Raw genomic sequence first — 19,179 nt, 5'->3', positions numbered from 1 at the left:
TACATTCGAGGCGAGCACTCTGCCACTGAGCCACAATCCCAGCCCTTTAGTTTTCCTTTTGGTATTGATCTCTAGCTTGATTTCTCTGTGGTCAGAATATAGAGCAAGTTAAATTTTAATCCTTTGGAAGCTCTTGCAACTTAGCTTACAGCAGAATTCTCTTGTTAATTCTAATATTTTATCTATAGATTTTAAAAAACTTATTACATACATAATTATGTTATCAGCAAATAACAGTGTAGTTATTATTTTCCAATCCTATCCTTTTTTAAAAATCTTATTTCACCTCATTTCACAGGTCAAGATGCCTGATTAGAAGTGATAGCAGATATCCTAACTGGTCAATTTTGTTAAATGTTCCATATTTGAAAATAATGTATACTCTATAAATGTTTGGTATAGCTCTAAATAGATCAATAAGATAATTTGTGTTATTTGAGTCATCTGATTCTTACTGATTTTTTTATTCACTTATTCTATCACTTCCTAAGGGAATTATAGTGAAATCTTCCACTATAATTGTGAATTTATCTAGTCTATTTTGTTTATTTTTAGATTTGTCAATATTTTTGCTTTATATATTTTTAGGTTATGTTATTAGTATATAAAAATTAAGCATTTTATTTATTTCCTGTGAATGGATGCTTTATTTTTATGTATCTATAGCAGCATTTTTCATCAGTGTACTATTGACATTTTGGGCAGGATAATTTTTTGTTAAGTGGGAGGTACTGTCCTGTGCATTGTAGAATATTCTGCAGCATCCTTGTCCTCTACCCATTAGATGGAGTGGTATCTTCACCTTCAGTTGTGATAAAATACCCCTAGACCTTATCAAATGTCCACTGGGTAAGGGACAAAATCACTTCCGGCTTAAAGTCACTGATTTATAGTAATGCTTTGTGCCTTTTGTCTATATCAGCAGAGCCACTTTCTATTTGTACTTGCAAATTTCTCTTTTTTCTATCATTTTACTTTTAACTTTATATATATTATATATATTACATATATACATATATACTGGCTTATATGTAAATATACACAATATCTCTTTTAAGCAGTATAAAGTTGTCTTTTTTATTCAGTCAGCAATCTTTTAATTGTAATTGGAGTACTTGTTCCTTTTATTTTAATGTGGTCTTATTATATGTTCTTTATCTTTTCTTGCCATTTTAGATTATGTATTATTTTACTATTTTGTTATCACCCATTAACTTAACCTAAATTGACATCCTAGAATTCACAACTAATGTCCTTAACTTATTAAAATGTACTGTTAGCACTTTTGTCACTTCTGTATTATCCTAAGAATTTAGACTTTTTTACTTTATTTACCCCAAATCTTTTTGTGATTTTTTAAAACTGGTACATAAAAATTGCACATATTATACCATGTGATATTTCAATACATTTATACAGTGTGTGCCCTTTGTGCATTTCTAAATCACCATATATAACCCAATTAAGTGGTCACTACCTTATTTTATACTGTCAATTTTTACTTTTATTTAGATTTACTCAAATATTTATTTTTTCAGGGCTGGGGCTGGGCTCAGTGATAGAGTGCTCACCTAGCATGTATGAGGCACTGGGTTTGACCCTCAGCACCCCATAAAACTTAATAAATAAAAGATATTGTGTCTAACTACAACTAAAAAAAATTTTTTTAAATATTCTTTCAATTGTTCTTCTTTTCTTCCTGCATCTTTCTTTCCATTTGGATCATTTTATTTTTGCCTGACAAGCTCTATTTAGTATTTCATTTAGTGAAAGTTAGCTGTTCATAAGTTTGTCTACAATTTGACTTTATTTCTATTTTTTGCCTACATATTTTTATTTGTCTAAAATTTGACTTTATTTCTCCTTTATTTGAAAGATAGTTTATTTGATTTAGAATTTTAGGTTGATAGTATTTTTCTTCCTGATGATAAATCAGCTCTCCTTTTTGTTTGTTTGAAAATAATGTGTTTTGAGTCATCTATATTCTTACTGATTTTTTTACTTCTTTTCATGTTTCCTTTGTTTATGGTTTCATTAATTTTACCATAATGTTCTTAAGTGTGATTTTCTTTGTATTTATCTTGTGTGGTATTCAAAATACTTTTTAATCTATGGTTTGATATCTGTCTGTTAATTCTGGCTGCTGTAACAAAAAATACCATAGACTAAGAGGTTTAAATATTTATTTTCACAGTTCTGGAGGCTGAAAAGTTCAAAACCTATGCACCAGCAAATCCAGAGTCTGGTGAGTGTCCTCTTCCTGGTTTGCAGATGCCATCTTTTCATTGTATCTCATATGGTGGAAAAAAAAAAGAGGAAGTAAGTTCTCTTGCATTTCTCCCATCATGAGGATAGTCCTCCAGAGTTCCCATCTCCAAATCCCCATCAAACTTAAGATTAAGGTTTCAACATATGCATTTGGGGTGGGGGGACATAAACATTTAATCCATAATAATATCTTCCATCTGTTTGGGAAATTCTTGGCCATCATTATTTCAAAAACTGCTTCTACCCTATTCTCTTTTTTTCTCATCATTTGGGACTCCATATTTTATGGTTTGGATATGCAGTATCCCCCAAAAGCTCCAATGTTAATACAGGAAGTGAAATGATTAGATTGTGAGAGCCATAACCCAAACAATGAATTGGTCCCTTTAATGGCTTAATAATTTGAAAGGATTACTGTACTGGCTAATAACTGTAGAAAGATAGGGGGTGGCTAGAAGTTGGTTACTGACAGCATGCCTCTGGGATTTATATTTATCCCAGCACCTTGCTTTTTCTCTCTGCTTCCTGGTTGCCAAGAGTAGAATAGCTTTCCTTCTCCATGCTCTTCCAACATGATGATCTCCCTAATCCTGGGCCCACAGCAATGGAGTGAGCTGACCATAGATCAAACCTCTGAAACCACAAGCCCAAAATTAAACTTTTCCTCCTCTAAATTGTTCTTGTTGGGTATTTTGTTCACAACAATGAAAAGCCGACTAATGTACCATAAGTAGACTTTTTAAAAAATTATATTGCATAGGTTAAAAAAAACCTACAAATACTAGACAAAAGAATGCTGATATATGGGGCTGTAGCTGTAGCTCAGTGGTAGAGCACTTGCCTAGCATGTGTGAGGCACTGGGTTTGATTCTCGGCACCGCAGATAAATAAAATGAAAGTCCATCAACAACTTTAAAAAAAAGAAGAAAACTTTAAAAAAGAAAAGAATGCTGATATGACTATACTATTCTCCACTCCCCTCCCACTCTTATCTGGGTCGAAATTATTTTCCTTCTGATTTTTGAGGTCACTAGCTCTCTTTAGCTGTATCTAATCTGCTATTAAATCCTGTTTTTGTTCTCTTTTGCTATATTACCATCTACCTCAAAATTTTGTGTCCTAAAATAACTGCCACTATTTCCTTGTTCAAGATTCTGTAATTTGGGTAAGGTTCAGTGGGAATAGATTGCCTCTGCTCCATATGGCATTGTCTAGGGTAATTGAACTAGAATTAAAGAATCCAACATGGCTTCATTCATTTGTCTGGCATCTCAACTAAAGGGATTGAAAGAGTTGGGAACCATCTGGGCCTCTCCCTTTTCACTTTCTCTCTCCAGTATTTCTTTTTCCAGGAACTGTCTCTCTGCATGTGCCCCACTCCCTGGCCATAGCAGCAAGTGGCGAAAGTAATAGAAATAGATTCTGATGCAAAGTCTAGGTAGCTCTCTTATAACATGCTGTGTGCATGTGCTTGGTCAACATCAGCTTTACCTGACTCCCTTTCCACAATTCTTTATATCTCACCATGTTTACAACAAAGATAACAATCCTGACATTTAAAAAAATATATTTATTTTTTTAGTTGTAGTTGGACACAATACCTTTATTTTATTTATTTATATGTGGTGTTGAGGATCAAACCCAGGGCCTCGCATGCATTCTACTGCTGAGCCATGACCCCAGCCCACACAATACTGACATATTTAATGAGTGCTCTTCTAAGGGCTCTATATTTATCATTACATACATAATTCCGGGCAAAGGAATAGATTTTTGGCAATTGAAACATCACAGAATGGGTGAATTTGGGGGCAGGATTTGAAGGAACTATTAAGTCATTAAGTCAAGATATGAAAAGAGAAGGTGAAAATAGGAGCAGATCAGCAATATATGTGGATATGTATGAGCAAGAAGAGGATGGCAAAAAAAAAAAAAAAAGATCAAGGAGCCAAAATCAGGGAGAAGTATTAGCTCACAAGGATCAAGTGATCAAAGGTAGTTGATATTATTTCCATTTGTGAATGGATTTTCATCTAAGTTTCAGGAATATAATTAACTTTTTCTATTTTGATACCAGCAAATAGACCAGTTCCTGGGGCCACACTGACTAAACTAAAACAAATCAGGCTTTTTTAACAATCCTAATAATATCTCTAAGGGGTTACACATATACATTATCTGCTAAATATTTGAATAGAGTATTGTTCTGGAATAGCCACAGCATCGGCCTTTTGCAGAAAGCACAGAAACCAGTCTGAAAGCTCTATCCACAGTGAAAGCCACAGGACAATGCTTCATCCTCAGCAGCAATGTGTTGACAAGGTGGTCTGCATCCAACCTGGCTGCAGAGATAGATGGGCTTTTAGCCAGGCACATTAGAAGATTCCTGATAATCAGCCAAAGGGTACCCATGAGGGGATCTCAAGTGATTGTGTAAAGTCTGACTTGATTAGGGCATGAGAGTCAGGCAAATGATATGTGCTGAGCAGTCAGACAAGACTCAATTGAAAACATGAATCCAAAGCAAAACCTGGGAGAAATTTCTACCTTCCTAAAATAACCAAACTCTGACAATTACCCCATTTTTAGCCTCTTTCTTCAACCACTCTTCAGGCTCCTTCTCCTCATTAAAAACTCAAATTTCTCCTAACTTCAAAAACCAATCACCACAGAACAATTCCCACTTCACGCTTTCTTACTACTCTTTCTGCACTGTTGAGAATGAGCTGTCTATACTTCTTGCCTCCACATTTTTGCCTCTCACATCTCAAATCACCAAGTCTTTGGTTTCTTTCCACTACTGTTTAGTTAAACAGTTCCTGGTAAGGTCACCAATGACTTCTCAATCACTATATTCAATGGATTCATCTTTGTAGTGTGTTACTTGACCTCCCTGTGGCATCTACCTAGATATTTCCTTCCTTCTAGAAATTCTTTAACTCCTTGGCTCTGATAGCATTCCCTTCTCCTGCCTAATACTAAAATGTTGGAGTTACTTTTGGACTTATTCTACAGTCTCCTGAGCATCCTCTGTCATGGTTTCAATCACCACTTGTATATTGACATCACTCAAATCTCTACCTTCTGCCTTGACCCCTTTCTCTAAGCTGCATGTTCAGCAACTCACTAAATATCTTCCTGGGTGTCCCATGGAAATCTCAACACATCCAAAATACAGTCATGTTCTCCAAACATATCCATTCTTCATGGATTTCCTCGCCTTGGTGAATATCAAAACTAATAATCCTGTTGCTTAAGCCAAAAATCAGGGAGTTATAATTGACTCAGTATTCTTCCTATCCACCTACCACCCAATGAGTCAGCAAACAGTCTGAATCCTTGACTTCTCTCTCCTGATGAAAGCCAAGTCTTTGGTTTCTTTCCACTACTGTTTAGTTAAACAGTTCCTGGTAAGGTCACCAATGACTTCTCAATCACTATATTCAATGGATTCATCTTTGTAGTGTGTTACTCGACCTCCTTGTGGCATCTACCTAGATAGGATCCTGCCTCCAGTCTCTCACCCTCAAATCCACCTCCACACTGTCCACCAGAGTGATTTGTCTAAACCTAAACTATGATCATGCCACTCCAGGGTTCCAACCACCACAGCTTCCAAACTAACCATCTTTTCCCTTTCAGTTCCTTGATCTGACCACTTGGATTGGACAGCTAGGACTTTGGCAGCTGGTCAGAGGGGTTTGGCTTTGATATAAACTATAGGAACCACCCTACCAGTTCATATGGAGGTTGTGACACAACAGCTGCACAAGGCAGGTTCTAGAAGTGAAAGACACATTAGCAGACCATCATAGGAGGCAAAAGGACCAAGAACAATCTTCCACAGTGAGAAGAAAGGAAAAAGTTAAGCTGTGGGACAGGCAGAGAAGGGTAACTGCCTAAAAAGGGCAAATCTTAAAGAGAAAATAGTAAGGACATGCATTAAAGTACTGCCCAACCACAGTTAACAAAATAAACAATCCACAGGTTGTCTAAAACTTTACAGCTCATTATTGGAAGCCCAGCACCAAAAGCAAGGGTAAAACACAATTCTACAGGGCAAGGGAGGGAGATGAATGCTGGGGGAAAATTTATCTTCTGTAAGAGAGAGCACGGGCAAGAAAGCCTAGAAGAGGGTAGTTTACAAACCAGAATTGTCCTTGTGACAAAGTGAAGGCCACAAAAAGTTAGCTGCACTCAGGAGCAGTACCAGGCGACCTCTTAAAGAAAGTGGGCTTTGGGATGATGAAAGAAGCAGAATTCATTCACTGAGCAGACTCAAAAAATTTCCTTGAATTATTTTATTTACTTCTTACAAAGAGAAGTGTTAATGAAGAGTCTTGCTCCCAAAATGACTTTGAAGGCAGTCAGTTATGGTGTTCACAGTAAAATAACGGTAAGGCACATGCTGTTCTAGACCTAATTAACTGCATACAGAAATTACCAGAACCAGATGCCAGTTAAAAAAAGAAGAAGAAAGAAAACCAAAACAAAACATTGTCCAAAATGTTGACAGTGTTGAAAACTAGTGATCTCTCTTAAGTCCTTTTCACAGAAACTGCTGGCCTATGAAACCCACACAGGGAAGCATAACCATATGGACTTTGACTCCTGAAGGTCCAAGTTCGAAACCCGACTATGCCCATTTGGTGAAGGAGAAAACCTCCCAAGGCTTGGGAAACAGCTTGACCCGAGTGGCCCATACTGCATTGTTAAGAGCAGACCCGCGGCAAGAACCTTACAAGGTCGTCAACTCGCAACCGGTGCTCCCTTTCCTACAGCTTGAAGCCCAGACTGGGTGCTCAAACCGCCTGGTGCGCCTTTGTCCCCCTCTTCAGGGAGCCCCGTGGAGGTGGCCAGTCGGGCTGCGCAGCCGAAGGCGGGCGGGGGCGGAGGCGGGGCGCTGGCGCCCCGAGCCGCGGAACAGCCGGGAGGGGGCAGCGGGTGGCGATTGGCTGGGCTGCTGCAGGCCGCTCAGGGCCGAGAACAAAAGAGAGCTGGCGGCGGGCGTCCGTGGAGTAGTGCTCCCGCCCGCCAGCACGGCTTCGTGCTGGGAGGACGCGCCCACCGCCCGCGCGCCCGCCGAGCACCGGGCCGGCGCGCTCGGTTTCTCCGCAGAAGCCGGCCGTGCACCTAGGAATTAACCGGTGGCGCGGGCGGGAGGGAGCGGAGCGGGCGGGGGGGGGATGCTGAGCGCGCGCGAGAACAATAATAAGATCGTGTTTGCGGTCGCTGCCCGAGGAAGAATTCGGAGGCGGCGCGAGGCCCGGCGCTCGCGCGGCGCCCGGGAGCCGGGAGGCAGGCCGGCGGCGGCATGAGGATAGCGACGCGGCGCCTTTGAGCAGCGCGCGGCGGCGGCGGGCGAGCACCAAGCGGCCGGGGCTCCCCTCCCCCGCTGCCGGGCGGTGATTTGCGGGCCCGCTGAGCCCCCCGCCCACTCGCCTCGGCCGCCGCCTCGCGCTTCCCCTCGTCGGCGCGGCCGCCCGCCCGGCTCGAGGCCCGCGGGAGCGCGGCGCAGCCCTCGGCCCGCGGGGGCGGCCTCCTGGCATCTTCGCGGCGGACCAAGGACGACCCCGGAGGGGAGCGTCCGGGATGGCGCGTCCGCGGCCTCGCGAGTACAAAGCAGGCGACCTAGTCTTTGCCAAGATGAAGGGCTACCCGCACTGGCCGGCGCGGGTAAGTACTGTGACCGCGGCCCGCCGCCCACCATTTTCCCTTCATGATGGCGCGCCCGCCCCTTCCATCTCTCAGCCTGAGCTGCTGGTCAGGGCCGGCCGCGGCGGCAGCAAAGGCAGGCGGCGCTGCTCGAGGAAGATGAGACCGAGGCGAGGACTCCCGGCCGCGCCCGCCTGCCGCCATCCCTCCGCCCGCTTCGAAGGCGGGTCCGGTCCCCAGGCCCGGCGCGGCAGCCCTCCCGGAAAGCCGAGGGACTGGGGAGAGGGCCCGGAGAGGCGGTGGCCTCCGCAAGTGCTATTGGCAACGCCGGGGTCCGGGCGGACGTCGGGCGGGCAGGGAAACGTAGAGCAAGTGGCCGTCCACCAGCCAGCAAGCGCGGCAGCGAATCCTGGAAAGGGGTAGTGGTCATCCAGAGGCTAGCAGGGCCTCTTGGCAGGCGTTCATGCATCTCGGTGCATCCTGCGCCTTCCAGACTTGTTGAGTTTCCCCTGAGCGCGATTCTGGTGCCCGCCTGCCCTGGCATTGTCCCGGGATGCGTGCCTCCCTGGAACCTACCGTTCTCCTGAACTGACATCAAATAGAGGAGAGCTTGCAGTCAGTCTTTCACTGACTGGTGGCTCCTTGTGCCATTTCACCTCCATATTTGTTTTAGGTCGGATCCCAAACCTTATTCTTAGCCTCCGCTATAATCCACAATAGCTCTCTTCCTGTGTAACAAGGTTGACGCTGGGCTTTCTCTAGAAAGCATCTGCATGTATTACATAGAATTAAACATTTTTTTAATTAGGCCCTTTGAGGAAGAAGGACAACAATTTTGTGAGAGTTGGCAACTGAATACTTGAAATAAGAAATACAGTGAGAAGGAGAAGCAAGACATTTTGGAGACTGTATTGGTATTCTTGAGGAAGAAGGAAAAAACGACCTAATTCTAGAATGTGAGCACTAGAATGTTGTTTTGTAGTTAAGATAACAAGACCAAGCGGGGGAAAATACACCCATTCACAAAAGGAAGTGACATCATGGGTGGCCACACTGAAATGTAGTGAAGTTGAGGCAGTAGTTGGACATAACCACTTTTTTTAAACATTTGGTTTGGCATGATTGTAAATGGAAAAAAACACTGGGCCAGGAATTGGGGGACCTAGTATCTGGCTCAGGCTCTGTTATGTATTAATCATTTCAACTGTCTGCATATCCATTTCAGCAAGTATAAAGTGATCATCTCTAGGATTCCTTCCAACAACCCTGGAAATCAGGAGGATAAAACAATCGTATTCAGGTTCCATTAGGCTCTGGGTATAACTTATCCATGTTTGAACTGTGGGTTCTTAAGGCAAAGTTTTCAATGTAGAGCTATTTGGATTTAAAAATATTGTTTAGTACTATATTGCTAGAAGGAGCAAGATTTGTGGCTTTAGGAGTACTTTAGGAAATCCCTGAATAAATCTGACAAAGAAGAAATATACAGCTTTAGGATGTTATATGAATGTACGTATTCAAAAGTGAACTAATGGTTGTCATCATCAGTTGGCCATTCCTTGTAGTTCAATGGTTTTCTTTAATCTTATCTTTGAAAAAAAATATCTTCTGAGGGTCAAAAAGAAAATAGACTGAAATTTTCATTAACATGCTGCTTGCACAGGTTGGGCGGCCACCTGTAGTAATTTATGAAACAGAAAAGAGCTATAGGAAGTGCTCTTAACTGTATATCTGATAGTACATAAGATTCCCAAAAGGCAAAGTGGGGAACCAAAATCCATCAGGTTTTGGAGTGTTGTATTTCTTATTTTGAGACAGGGTCAAGTTAAGTTACTTAGGGCCTTGCTAAGTTGCTGAGATTGGCTTCGAACTTTTGATCCTCGGAGTCACTGGGATTAGTCATGCACCACCAGATCTGGTTCCATCCAATTCTTAGATAAAATAAAATAGATACAAAGGGAAAAAAAATCTGTTTATTCACATTTGCCATGACCATCTCAAGAACCTAAGACTTTTAAAAAATATTTTATAATGAGTGGCATGTTAAAAATTTCAAAGAAAGGATGCTTCATAATGTTCTCATCTTATTTTCATCTCCATACTATGAGGCATCATCCCCATTTTACACTTAGTTTTATCTTTGTAAATGAGTCTATAAAATACTAACTGGAAAGAAATCCTGTGTTTTCAAATTTCAAATACTCTCACTTGATGTGGTCAGTCGTGTTGGAATCAGATTCTCTATGGCCCCTAGGAATCAAACCTGGAAGGAAAAGCATGGGGAGACAGATTTCAGTTCATGCTGTAGGGAAGAGCTTTCTAACAGATCTGGTCCATGCAGGAATGAAAAAGCAACTTCCTTGCTGTAAGGAAGATGTTTGGTTCCGGGCAGCCCCTTGTGAGGCACATAGGTCAAGAGGATTCAGAATTTAGGCAAATTTAATTCAGTCTTTGGCTGGGCCTCACACTTTTGTGACCCTGGGCACAAATATTCTGTAATCATTTCTGAGTTTCAGTTTACTAGTCTAAAATGAGAATAATTCTCACCATACAAATAGTAAAGTAGTCCCCCCACCCTTATCTGTGGTTTCACTTTCCACAGTGTAAGAATACAGTACTGTATCATAAAGTATTTTGAGAGATCACATTGAAATAACTTATTGCAGTGTACTGTTATAGTTGTTCTATTTTATTATTGTTGTTAATTTCTTATTGTGCCTAATTTATGAATTAGACTTTAATCATAGTTACATTTGTACAGGGGAAAAAAACAGTATATTTAGGATTAATACTATCCACAATTTCAGGCATCCACAGGAGGTCTTGAAACCATGGGTTAAGAGAAGACCATTATCAAAAAGCACCAAGTAATAGTGCTGGAATGTTTCTTTTTTTCCTTTTTGAATTTCTAACTTACTTTTGTATTGTTACACTATTTTTAAAATATTATTATTTTCCCCACATTTTATTATGAAAATTGTAAGCATACAGAAAAGTTGAAAAATTATACAGTAAGTCCCCATGTATCTATCATTTAGATTCTGTAATTAAAGTGTTTTTTTTTTAAATAACCATATAACTGTGAACCATTATTATTTATTTATTTATTTTTATGTGTGTGATGCTGAAGATTGAACCCAGAGCCTTGGGCATACTAGGCAAGTACTCTATGACTGAGCTACTTCCTCAGCTATAATTTTTACTCTGTTTGCTTTATAGCATCTATTCATATACCCATCCCTCTATTCATGTACTAGTCTATGTTTTAATACCTTTTAAAGTAAGATGCACATATCTCTATAATTTACTCCTGGACACTTCAACATGCATGTCATTAACTAGAGGTTAATATTTTTTATGGGTCATTTTCTTCTGAGGTAAAATTTACGTAAAATGAAACATACTTAAATGTACCATTCTGTGAATTTGACTGATGTACATTCTGGTGACCTTGGTATAGAGTAGTGCCAGTATTTAAGAAAGTTCCCTCATGCCTCTTTCCTGGTGAATTCTTGTTCTCCTGCCTTTTCCTCACCCACTGGTCAAGTATGTTATTTTAACATTAAAATAAAAAGTTGACTATTTCTATGGAATATACTTTATTATGTACAGATTTAAAAATTGGATGTTTGCCTGTGTCTAAGGTTTAGCTAGTTTAAAATATTTAGACTAAAACATGAGTGTCTGAAATCTTGATTGTGTACCCAGTTGGTTAAAAAAAAAAAAAAAGCTGAGCTTGTGTTTCTAAGATATGTAAAGTTATTTTAAAATTGTGTGTACCTGTGCTTTGTAATACTGTTACATACATTATAAAGTAGACAAAAAAAGAAACTGAAAGCAATATATAAGTAATATTACATGTTTTAAATTTTTTAAAAAATATTTTTATTAGTTGTTCATGGATCTTTATTTTATTTACTTATTTATATGTGGTGCTGAGGATCGAACCCTGAGCCACAACCCCAGCCCCATGTGTTTTAAATTTTTTATTGGCAAAAATATCACTAACAGTAATAGATTACATCCATATTCTTAAAAGTCTTGGCAAAAATATCACTAACAGTAATAGATTACATCCATATTCTTAAAAGTCTTAATTTTTGGAATGTTTTTTGCCTGCTTCTTGTGAGATGTGATTTAGATAGATGGTCATGACTGGGCACACACCTGTTGTCTCAGCTATTCGGGAGGCTAAAACAGAGGATCACTTAAGCCCAAGAGTTCAAGGCCTTGTCTCTTTTTTTTTTTTTTTTAAAGAGAGAGTGAGAGAGGAGAGAGAGAGAGAGAGAGAGAGAGAGAGAGAGAGAGAACTTTTAATATTTATTTTTTTTAGTTCTCGGCGGACACAACATCTTTGTTGGTATGTGGTGCTGAGGATCGAACCCGGGCCGCACGCACGCCAGGCAAGCGCGCTACCGCTTGAGCCACCTCCCCAGCCCCAAGGCCTTGTCTCTTAAAAAAAACAATAAATACTTTATATGAGAACTCTCAGACATTACTACTAGGAAATTGGTATAATCACTTTAAAAATCTGGCCTAATCTACTGAAGTTAACACATAACCTACTTTGTGACCTAATGGTTTGTTCTAGCATACACCCAAGACAAAATGAGTGTTTACATCCACCGAAAGACTTGTACAAGAGTATGCATACATAGCAACTTTACCCATAATAATAGAAGACCAGAAACAATTCACATGTTCACCATCAGGAGAATGAATAAACAAATTGGTAGTATATTCATTCAATAGAATACTTCTTTGCAGCAAAAAGCAATATAATACTTATGCTTGTAAAATATAAGGTTGTGTGAAAAAAGTCAGGTTCAAGAGAGTACATTTGATATGGTTCTATTTATGTGATATTCAAAAACAAGCAAAACTAACCAATGGTAATCAGTGAATAGAGAGGAGTTACTGACTGGCAGGAGGCACTAGAACTATATCTTGATCTGAATGGTGGTTGTATGGGTGTGTACATTTGTAAAAACTTATCAAGCAGCATATTTAAAATTTGTGTACTATACTGTGTAAGTTATGCCTTAATTTTAAAAACACAAGACTAGAGGAAAGAAAGATCTAATACTGTAAGCCTCTCTGTAGGTTGGATTTCACCATTTTTAGTTTTCAGTGGGCTTTTTTTTACTCCAAGTCCTCTGTCCAAATTGCATCTTCCTGTCCCTTTTCACTATTTTAGAAACTTCAGTTAAGGCTGGGAATATAGCTCTACCGTTCTATACAGCTTGATGAGCTGAACTCATTGAACTTTTATTAAGCATTTACATTAGTTGCAGTTTTTAATTTTTCTGCCAGTAGATTAAATTTGCAGTAGCTTTAAAACATGATTATAAACATTTTATACCCCTAGTTAAAATAAATATTTGTCTCTGGTTCGTAGCATTTTTAGGGTTTTGTTTTTGTTCTTTGCCTTTGACAATAAGACACTAGAATATGAGACTTTATTTCTGGAGGGCAGGCCACATATTTCCAGGGAGTCACTTGGAATTTAAATTCTTTGTAATCTCACCATAAAGTAAGATGTTTATAGTTTTCATTACTTTGGCCTGATTCCAAAGAAGGTCAGTCTTCAGGTAAAGTGGTATAGACTCACTCACTCAGCCCTTTCCCCGGGGACTGTGTTGATTTTTGCCAAGGAACTACAGATTGTTTCATTTCTTTGACTTAAATTGGAGCAATACACATTTTCCAGTGCTCCCATTTTAACCAGATGAATCTATGTATATTCCCACAACATCCCCTTCAGAATGCCATAATCACTACTATTTCCCATGATTTGGAAAATATTAATTCTTCAAAGTCAGGCCTCCACACAATCTCCACTATGAGACATTATTTGATTCTTTTGGAAAATTGTTTCAAATTAGTATGCTGTGCAGACTGTTACCTGTCAGTGACAAAATAGGTAAAGAAGTTGAAAGTATTGAAATTTTTAAAAATCAATTTGATGAGTAACTTTGTGAATCTGATAATTAAAAATTTTGAAGCTTTTAATTTTATCTAGTAATTCATTTTTATCATATAAAAATGTCAGTCTGCAACAAAATTAAAAAATTTTTTTAAATGCCAAAATCTAGTCCTTTACTATAAATAAAGTAGAAGTACTAACAATAAGAGGAACCTTAAAGGTCAGTAGTGGTCTTTGCACCTACACAACTGATTCATAACTGTGAATCGTTTGAAATATTTGAAAAGGGGAATGGATTGACTTTCATGTTACAAATGTTAATTATTGCACAAGTAATAAAATTTGAAGAAATTACTCTCTTCACCTAGTTACAAGAAACATGAATAACCATCTGTATACGTAGGTATGTCATTTTTGTAATATGTACAATTCTACAACCTTTTCCCCATTTAAATACTATATCTTAAATGAGTTTTAATGGCAACCAATGTTTCTGTAACATCATTTGTAATAGTTATCTGGTGATTCGTGATATAGTCCCATTATAAATTATAACCCTCTTATTTTAGGATATTTATGTTATTTCCAGTTTTTAAGTATAAAATAAGACTCAGAAACATTCTTTTTGCTAACTTACAGTTAATTTCCTCAGAATAAATGTGGAAATGATATTTATGAGTCAAGGGGTATACGCACATTTTATAGCCTTGGATTTATATTGCTAAATTGCCTTCCAGAAAAGTTTTGACTAGCTTATACATCCACTAATAGAATAAAAGAATACCATTTTCTCACAAACTTATTAAAGTAAATGATCCAAATTTTTTTTTTAAATCTGTCAACTTAATAAATATAAAAACAATTTCTTTAGTTACAAGTTAGGTTGAATATATGTATCATATATGAGAATATCATATGTTGTAATATATGTCTTGATTACAAGTTAAAATAAAAATATAACACTACCATGAGGTGGATATTATCCCTAAGACATAGCTTAAGAAATTCACCCAAGGTTACACAATTAATAAGTATCTTAATCCATGACTATCAAGAATGCCACAAGAACATAACAGATGTGACATTAGATGAAAGGGCTGAGGAAGTATTTGGCAGTGTATGGAAAGACTATATGTATGTATATGTTACCTACAAGACTGTTTATATATATGTAATTACCTACAAGTGCTGTGAAGCTAGCAGTGTTAAGTCAGGGAACATTTCATTGTAGAAGATTGTATTATCTTTCTCTATATCTCTCTAAAAGCCCTCTGATGCAAGGGAATGTATTAAAAAATAAGTCATTAGTTATACATTTAGAGAAAGTAGAGAACCACTACAATCAATTCTAAATTAATAGCATGGTATTGACTTAGGTATAGGTTCCAAAACCTTTGTGTGTCACGGAACACATACATATACTTTGAACATCAGATAGGGTAGTTAGGAGAGTTTCTGATGCAGTAGATCCTAGAAGCTAAATCATAAGAATGATGATATCCTGTGTAGATTTTGTCAACTTACCGCATTTCTGATCATGATAACATTTTTCAGTGTTTCATTGTCATTTGTGTAGGTAATTTTTCAGTCCAACTACCACAGTTAATCTGGTAAAATACCATCTGTATGATACCACAGAAAGCCACACAGATGTTTTTAAAAAAAAAAAAAAAACAAAAAACTAATGATTGGTGAGCTCAAACTTTCAGAATGACATCCTGGAGATTTTTGAGGAAGCCCTGTAATGTGTAGCAAGAGAACTGACCAGGGTCTAAAAAACATGTCCTCATTCCATCACTAGTTTGAATTTTTTAGGTTGGGCATCTTTTTAACAACCTTTGTAAAATAGAGAAAATGATAACTATTCTCCTTCCCTTCTTTTTTATCTAGGGATCCAATATTAAAATCCACATGAAAGAACTATTGGCTGATTAAGTACCTAATAATTCCCTCATAGGAATACTAAACTCCTAATTTACACAATTCATGGAATCTAGTAAAGTCTCCATAAATGCTTTGTGTGGCTTCGTGAGTTTGTTTTTCAGCAATTTCCTTATGGTTTTATAATATTGAGGTTGACTCTGGGTTCTGGGAATTGTGGGGACTTACCATTATAAGATTCCCAAGTCTGATGGGGGCTTTTCTAGAGGTTCCACATAGTTTCAGGACTTGGGAGCAAAATAAATCGGACCTCATTGGCATACAAATGGATTTATGAATAAACCACTCTTCTTATTTAATTACTGAGACTCAAGCTCCCTGCTGATTCTGATTAGAGTCTCTAAGGCTTCCCAGAAGTGGAGGTGTCCAGTTTTCATAGGGCAGAAGAGTTAGTGTTAGCAGGAAAGTTCTCAGTAGCATAGTAACTTCTCAGTTTCTATTACACATATAAAAATGAATTTCACAAAAGGTTAAAAATTTTTTACATAAGCAGGAATGTCAGAAAATAAGCTCAGCTTTAGCTCTCTTTTTTGGACACTGATGTAGAATCTTTGTACTAATGACATCTTTAATTTTGGAGGAAATGCACTTTTAGAGAAATATTATAAATTATTTTAAGTTTTTGAGGTTGCTTATGTTGGATGAACTGAAATGAACTTTCACTTTTTAAATAAGATCAACTGTTTTAAAATAATTTTTTTCTTCACTAGACTGCTACATGAAGATTAAGTCAATAATTTTAAAAAATACTTGGACCTTGGAAATTAGTCATTTTTGATTTATTCTAATGCAGTCTAGTTGCTTTCAGACTATTTTTGCCCATAAGTTAGGAATAAATATTCCTATCTCAGTACACATACACCAGAAAAAAAGTTCACCAAATCATACTTACTATATGTGATGCATTCTGGTATTTTGTATTTCATTTTATAAAAAATCAGGTTACAACCCTCTAAGTCAATTTTTACTACATACAGTTTAAAAAGCATGATTTGGTTTAAAAGGCCAAAGGAATTTGTCTATGCATTTATATAGAACAGTTGTTGGAATTTTTCAGATGATGATGATGATTTCAACAGTCCTGGGCTTTTTATTCTATTGTAGCCACAATCTTATATGAGAGTTGCATGAATATAAGAAATGAAAGTGATATTGTATTAGATCATTTAACCATCCAGGTTAGAATTTCCCTTGATCTCAAAAGTCTAAATGTACAAATCAAACATTTTCAATCTCATATTTCTTGTAGTCTTTAAGCTGCAAATATACGCTTAACTATCTTGAAGCTATTAAAGTTTCATATATATGCCTTCTTAAGAGTAATAAGCTCCATGCATTTGCTACCTATCTAGTTATACATAATCTGACTACATAATGTTCCCTAGCAGGTAGTATTTAGGTTTTTGGGGATTTCTTAAGTTTGTGGAACTAAACTGGCAAACCATCCGTAACTAAGGATAAGGAGCTTTTATGTTCAGAAAACTTAATAGTTCTATAAGGCAGGTTTCTGGTACACTCTGAAGTGAATATTAAGTCTTTGGGACTATTCATTTCTAATAATTTCTGTATTTCTTTTTAAATCACTTTGTGCCCAACCAAAAACATTTCCTTAGTACTTTGAGATAACAGCAGTCTCAGTAGAACCTAGTATTGATAGGAAGGCATTCTTCAACTTCTGGAAAATATAGTGGATTCAATTTTGTTTCTTCTAGCTAGCCAATTGACTCACACAAAATAAATGCATTACAATTACAAAATAGCTCCTCTATACTAAATGGAAATATCTTAGAACAAAATGAAAAAGATTAGGTTAGTTTTTGTGTGATGCCAGGTATTCAAGAATTCTGCTTGTTCTCTAGCTCAGCCTTTTGCGATTATTGCTGTTGTTTACTGGCCCTACCTCATGCTATAGGGGTGATGAGGAGAAGACAAAACCTTTGATAAGAATTATAAAATATGGCTGGGTGCAGTAGCACACGCCTATAATCCCAGTGGCTCAGGAGGCTGAGCCAGGAGGATTGCAAACAAAGCCAGCCTCAGCAAAAGTGAGGCACTAAGCAACTCATTGAGACCCTGTCTCTAAATAAAATATAAAATAGGGCTGGGGATGTGACTCAGTGGCCAACTTCCCCTGAGTTCAATCCCCAGTACCAAAAAGAAAAAAAAGAGAGAGAATTATGAAATATGATGGTCTTCTTTCTTCATTTTTAATAAGTTCCTTATCTGGGTCAAAGATTTATTTAACTACAAAGGATCAGGTAACTCAGAACAAATATGTTGCTTGTTTTTATAGTGTTGTAAAAACAGGTTACAAAAGTAGAGCAACTTAAGAAGAGCTCTTGGTTGGAGAGGTTTGTTGACATGAAACAGAGATGATAGTGATTGAAGACTCCTTTGCTCCACTAAAGTTGCCTCTTATTTAATATTGTAACCTACAAGTGAGCCCTTGACCTCTCCATTTTCTTTTGGTATACCAACTCCCTTCTGGCTTCACTCCTTCATATCCAGATTAAACCCCACTTGATAACTCAAATAGTTGTCACCCAGTCTCTTTTTTTGTTTTGAAGTATTCACCATTCTAACCCCTTCTTGGGTCATACTTCTTGCTCCAGCACAGACATGTAGACTGTGGGATGCTTCAGAATTTAAATTCATTACTCTTTTTGCTGGTCTGGGGTCAGTTCCTTGTACAACTTCCTCAAGTATTAATAAATATCATTATCACTCTGTTCCAACTCCTTTGCCCTCATTTTTAGCAAGTTATTTTACCTTCATACTTCATAAAAAAAGTATATGCCAACAGATTTGAACTACAACTTCCTGTCTGCTTAGAAATTAAAGTCCTCCCACCCCTCTTTCCTCCTTTCCCCTCTTCCCCCTTGCTTCTCTTTTTCTTTCTTTTGGCTATATAGGAGCATAGTTGTGTCTCTTTTCTCTGGAGGCAGTAAGGTGCAATAGAAGAGCAAACCTCTGTGGGCAGATGAAGCCATTTCTGCATATTGCCTTTACTCCTCAGTAGATCAATGACCTTGGACAGATTACCTGATCTCTTAGCCTCTGTGGACTCACAAGTAAAATACAGACAATAATGTCTTCCTTTCAGGATTATTTCAAGAATTATGAACACAAAAAGGCTGAAGTTTAACGTATGATCAAAACATGTTTCCTCCTTCCCCCTTTCTTATCCTCCCCACTTAGACCCTCCTCCTCCTATTTTACACTACGCTTTTTCTTCTTCCATTTAATTTTAAACAAATATTTTTGAATGTTTGCTATGTTCCAGGCGCTCTATAAGTGCTGTGGGTAGAAAAGTGACGTCAACAAATCTTTGTTCTCCTAATTTAAGTCATCAGCCTTTTCCCTTTTATTGGCTCTTTCTCTTCAGACTA

General features: G+C 38.0%; 2 protein-coding genes across 3 annotated transcripts in view; one reads left to right on the top strand and one right to left on the bottom strand.

Annotated features, from left to right (window-relative positions):
• Positions 1 to 2,197: 2,197 nt before the first annotated feature.
• Positions 2,198 to 8,799, bottom strand: LOC308647111 (uncharacterized protein). Its single transcript, XM_081290999.1, has 2 exons — positions 7,976 to 8,799; positions 2,198 to 2,291 (listed from the first exon to the last, which is right to left on the bottom strand). The coding sequence occupies exon 1, from the start codon at positions 8,516 to 8,518 to the stop codon at positions 8,033 to 8,035; it is 486 nt and encodes a 161-aa protein (XP_081147125.1). The 5' UTR covers positions 8,519 to 8,799; the 3' UTR covers positions 2,198 to 2,291; positions 7,976 to 8,032.
• The window catches only part of HDGFL3 (HDGF like 3), a 65,051-nt gene continuing 53,681 nt past the window's right edge, over positions 7,810 to 19,179 (top strand). For both annotated transcript variants that reach the window (XM_081290997.1, XM_081290998.1), the window contains exon 1: positions 7,810 to 7,944. In XM_081290997.1, the coding sequence (XP_081147123.1) occupies positions 7,861 to 7,944 (84 nt within the window). In that variant the 5' untranslated portion in view covers positions 7,810 to 7,860. The remainder of the gene's footprint in view (positions 7,945 to 19,179) is intronic.

Source organism: Spermophilus citellus (genome assembly GCF_964194105.1).
Source record: "Spermophilus citellus genome assembly, chromosome: 4".
Taxonomy (NCBI): domain Eukaryota; kingdom Metazoa; phylum Chordata; class Mammalia; order Rodentia; family Sciuridae; genus Spermophilus; species Spermophilus citellus.
This window is presented reverse-complemented; position numbering and strand designations above follow the sequence as displayed.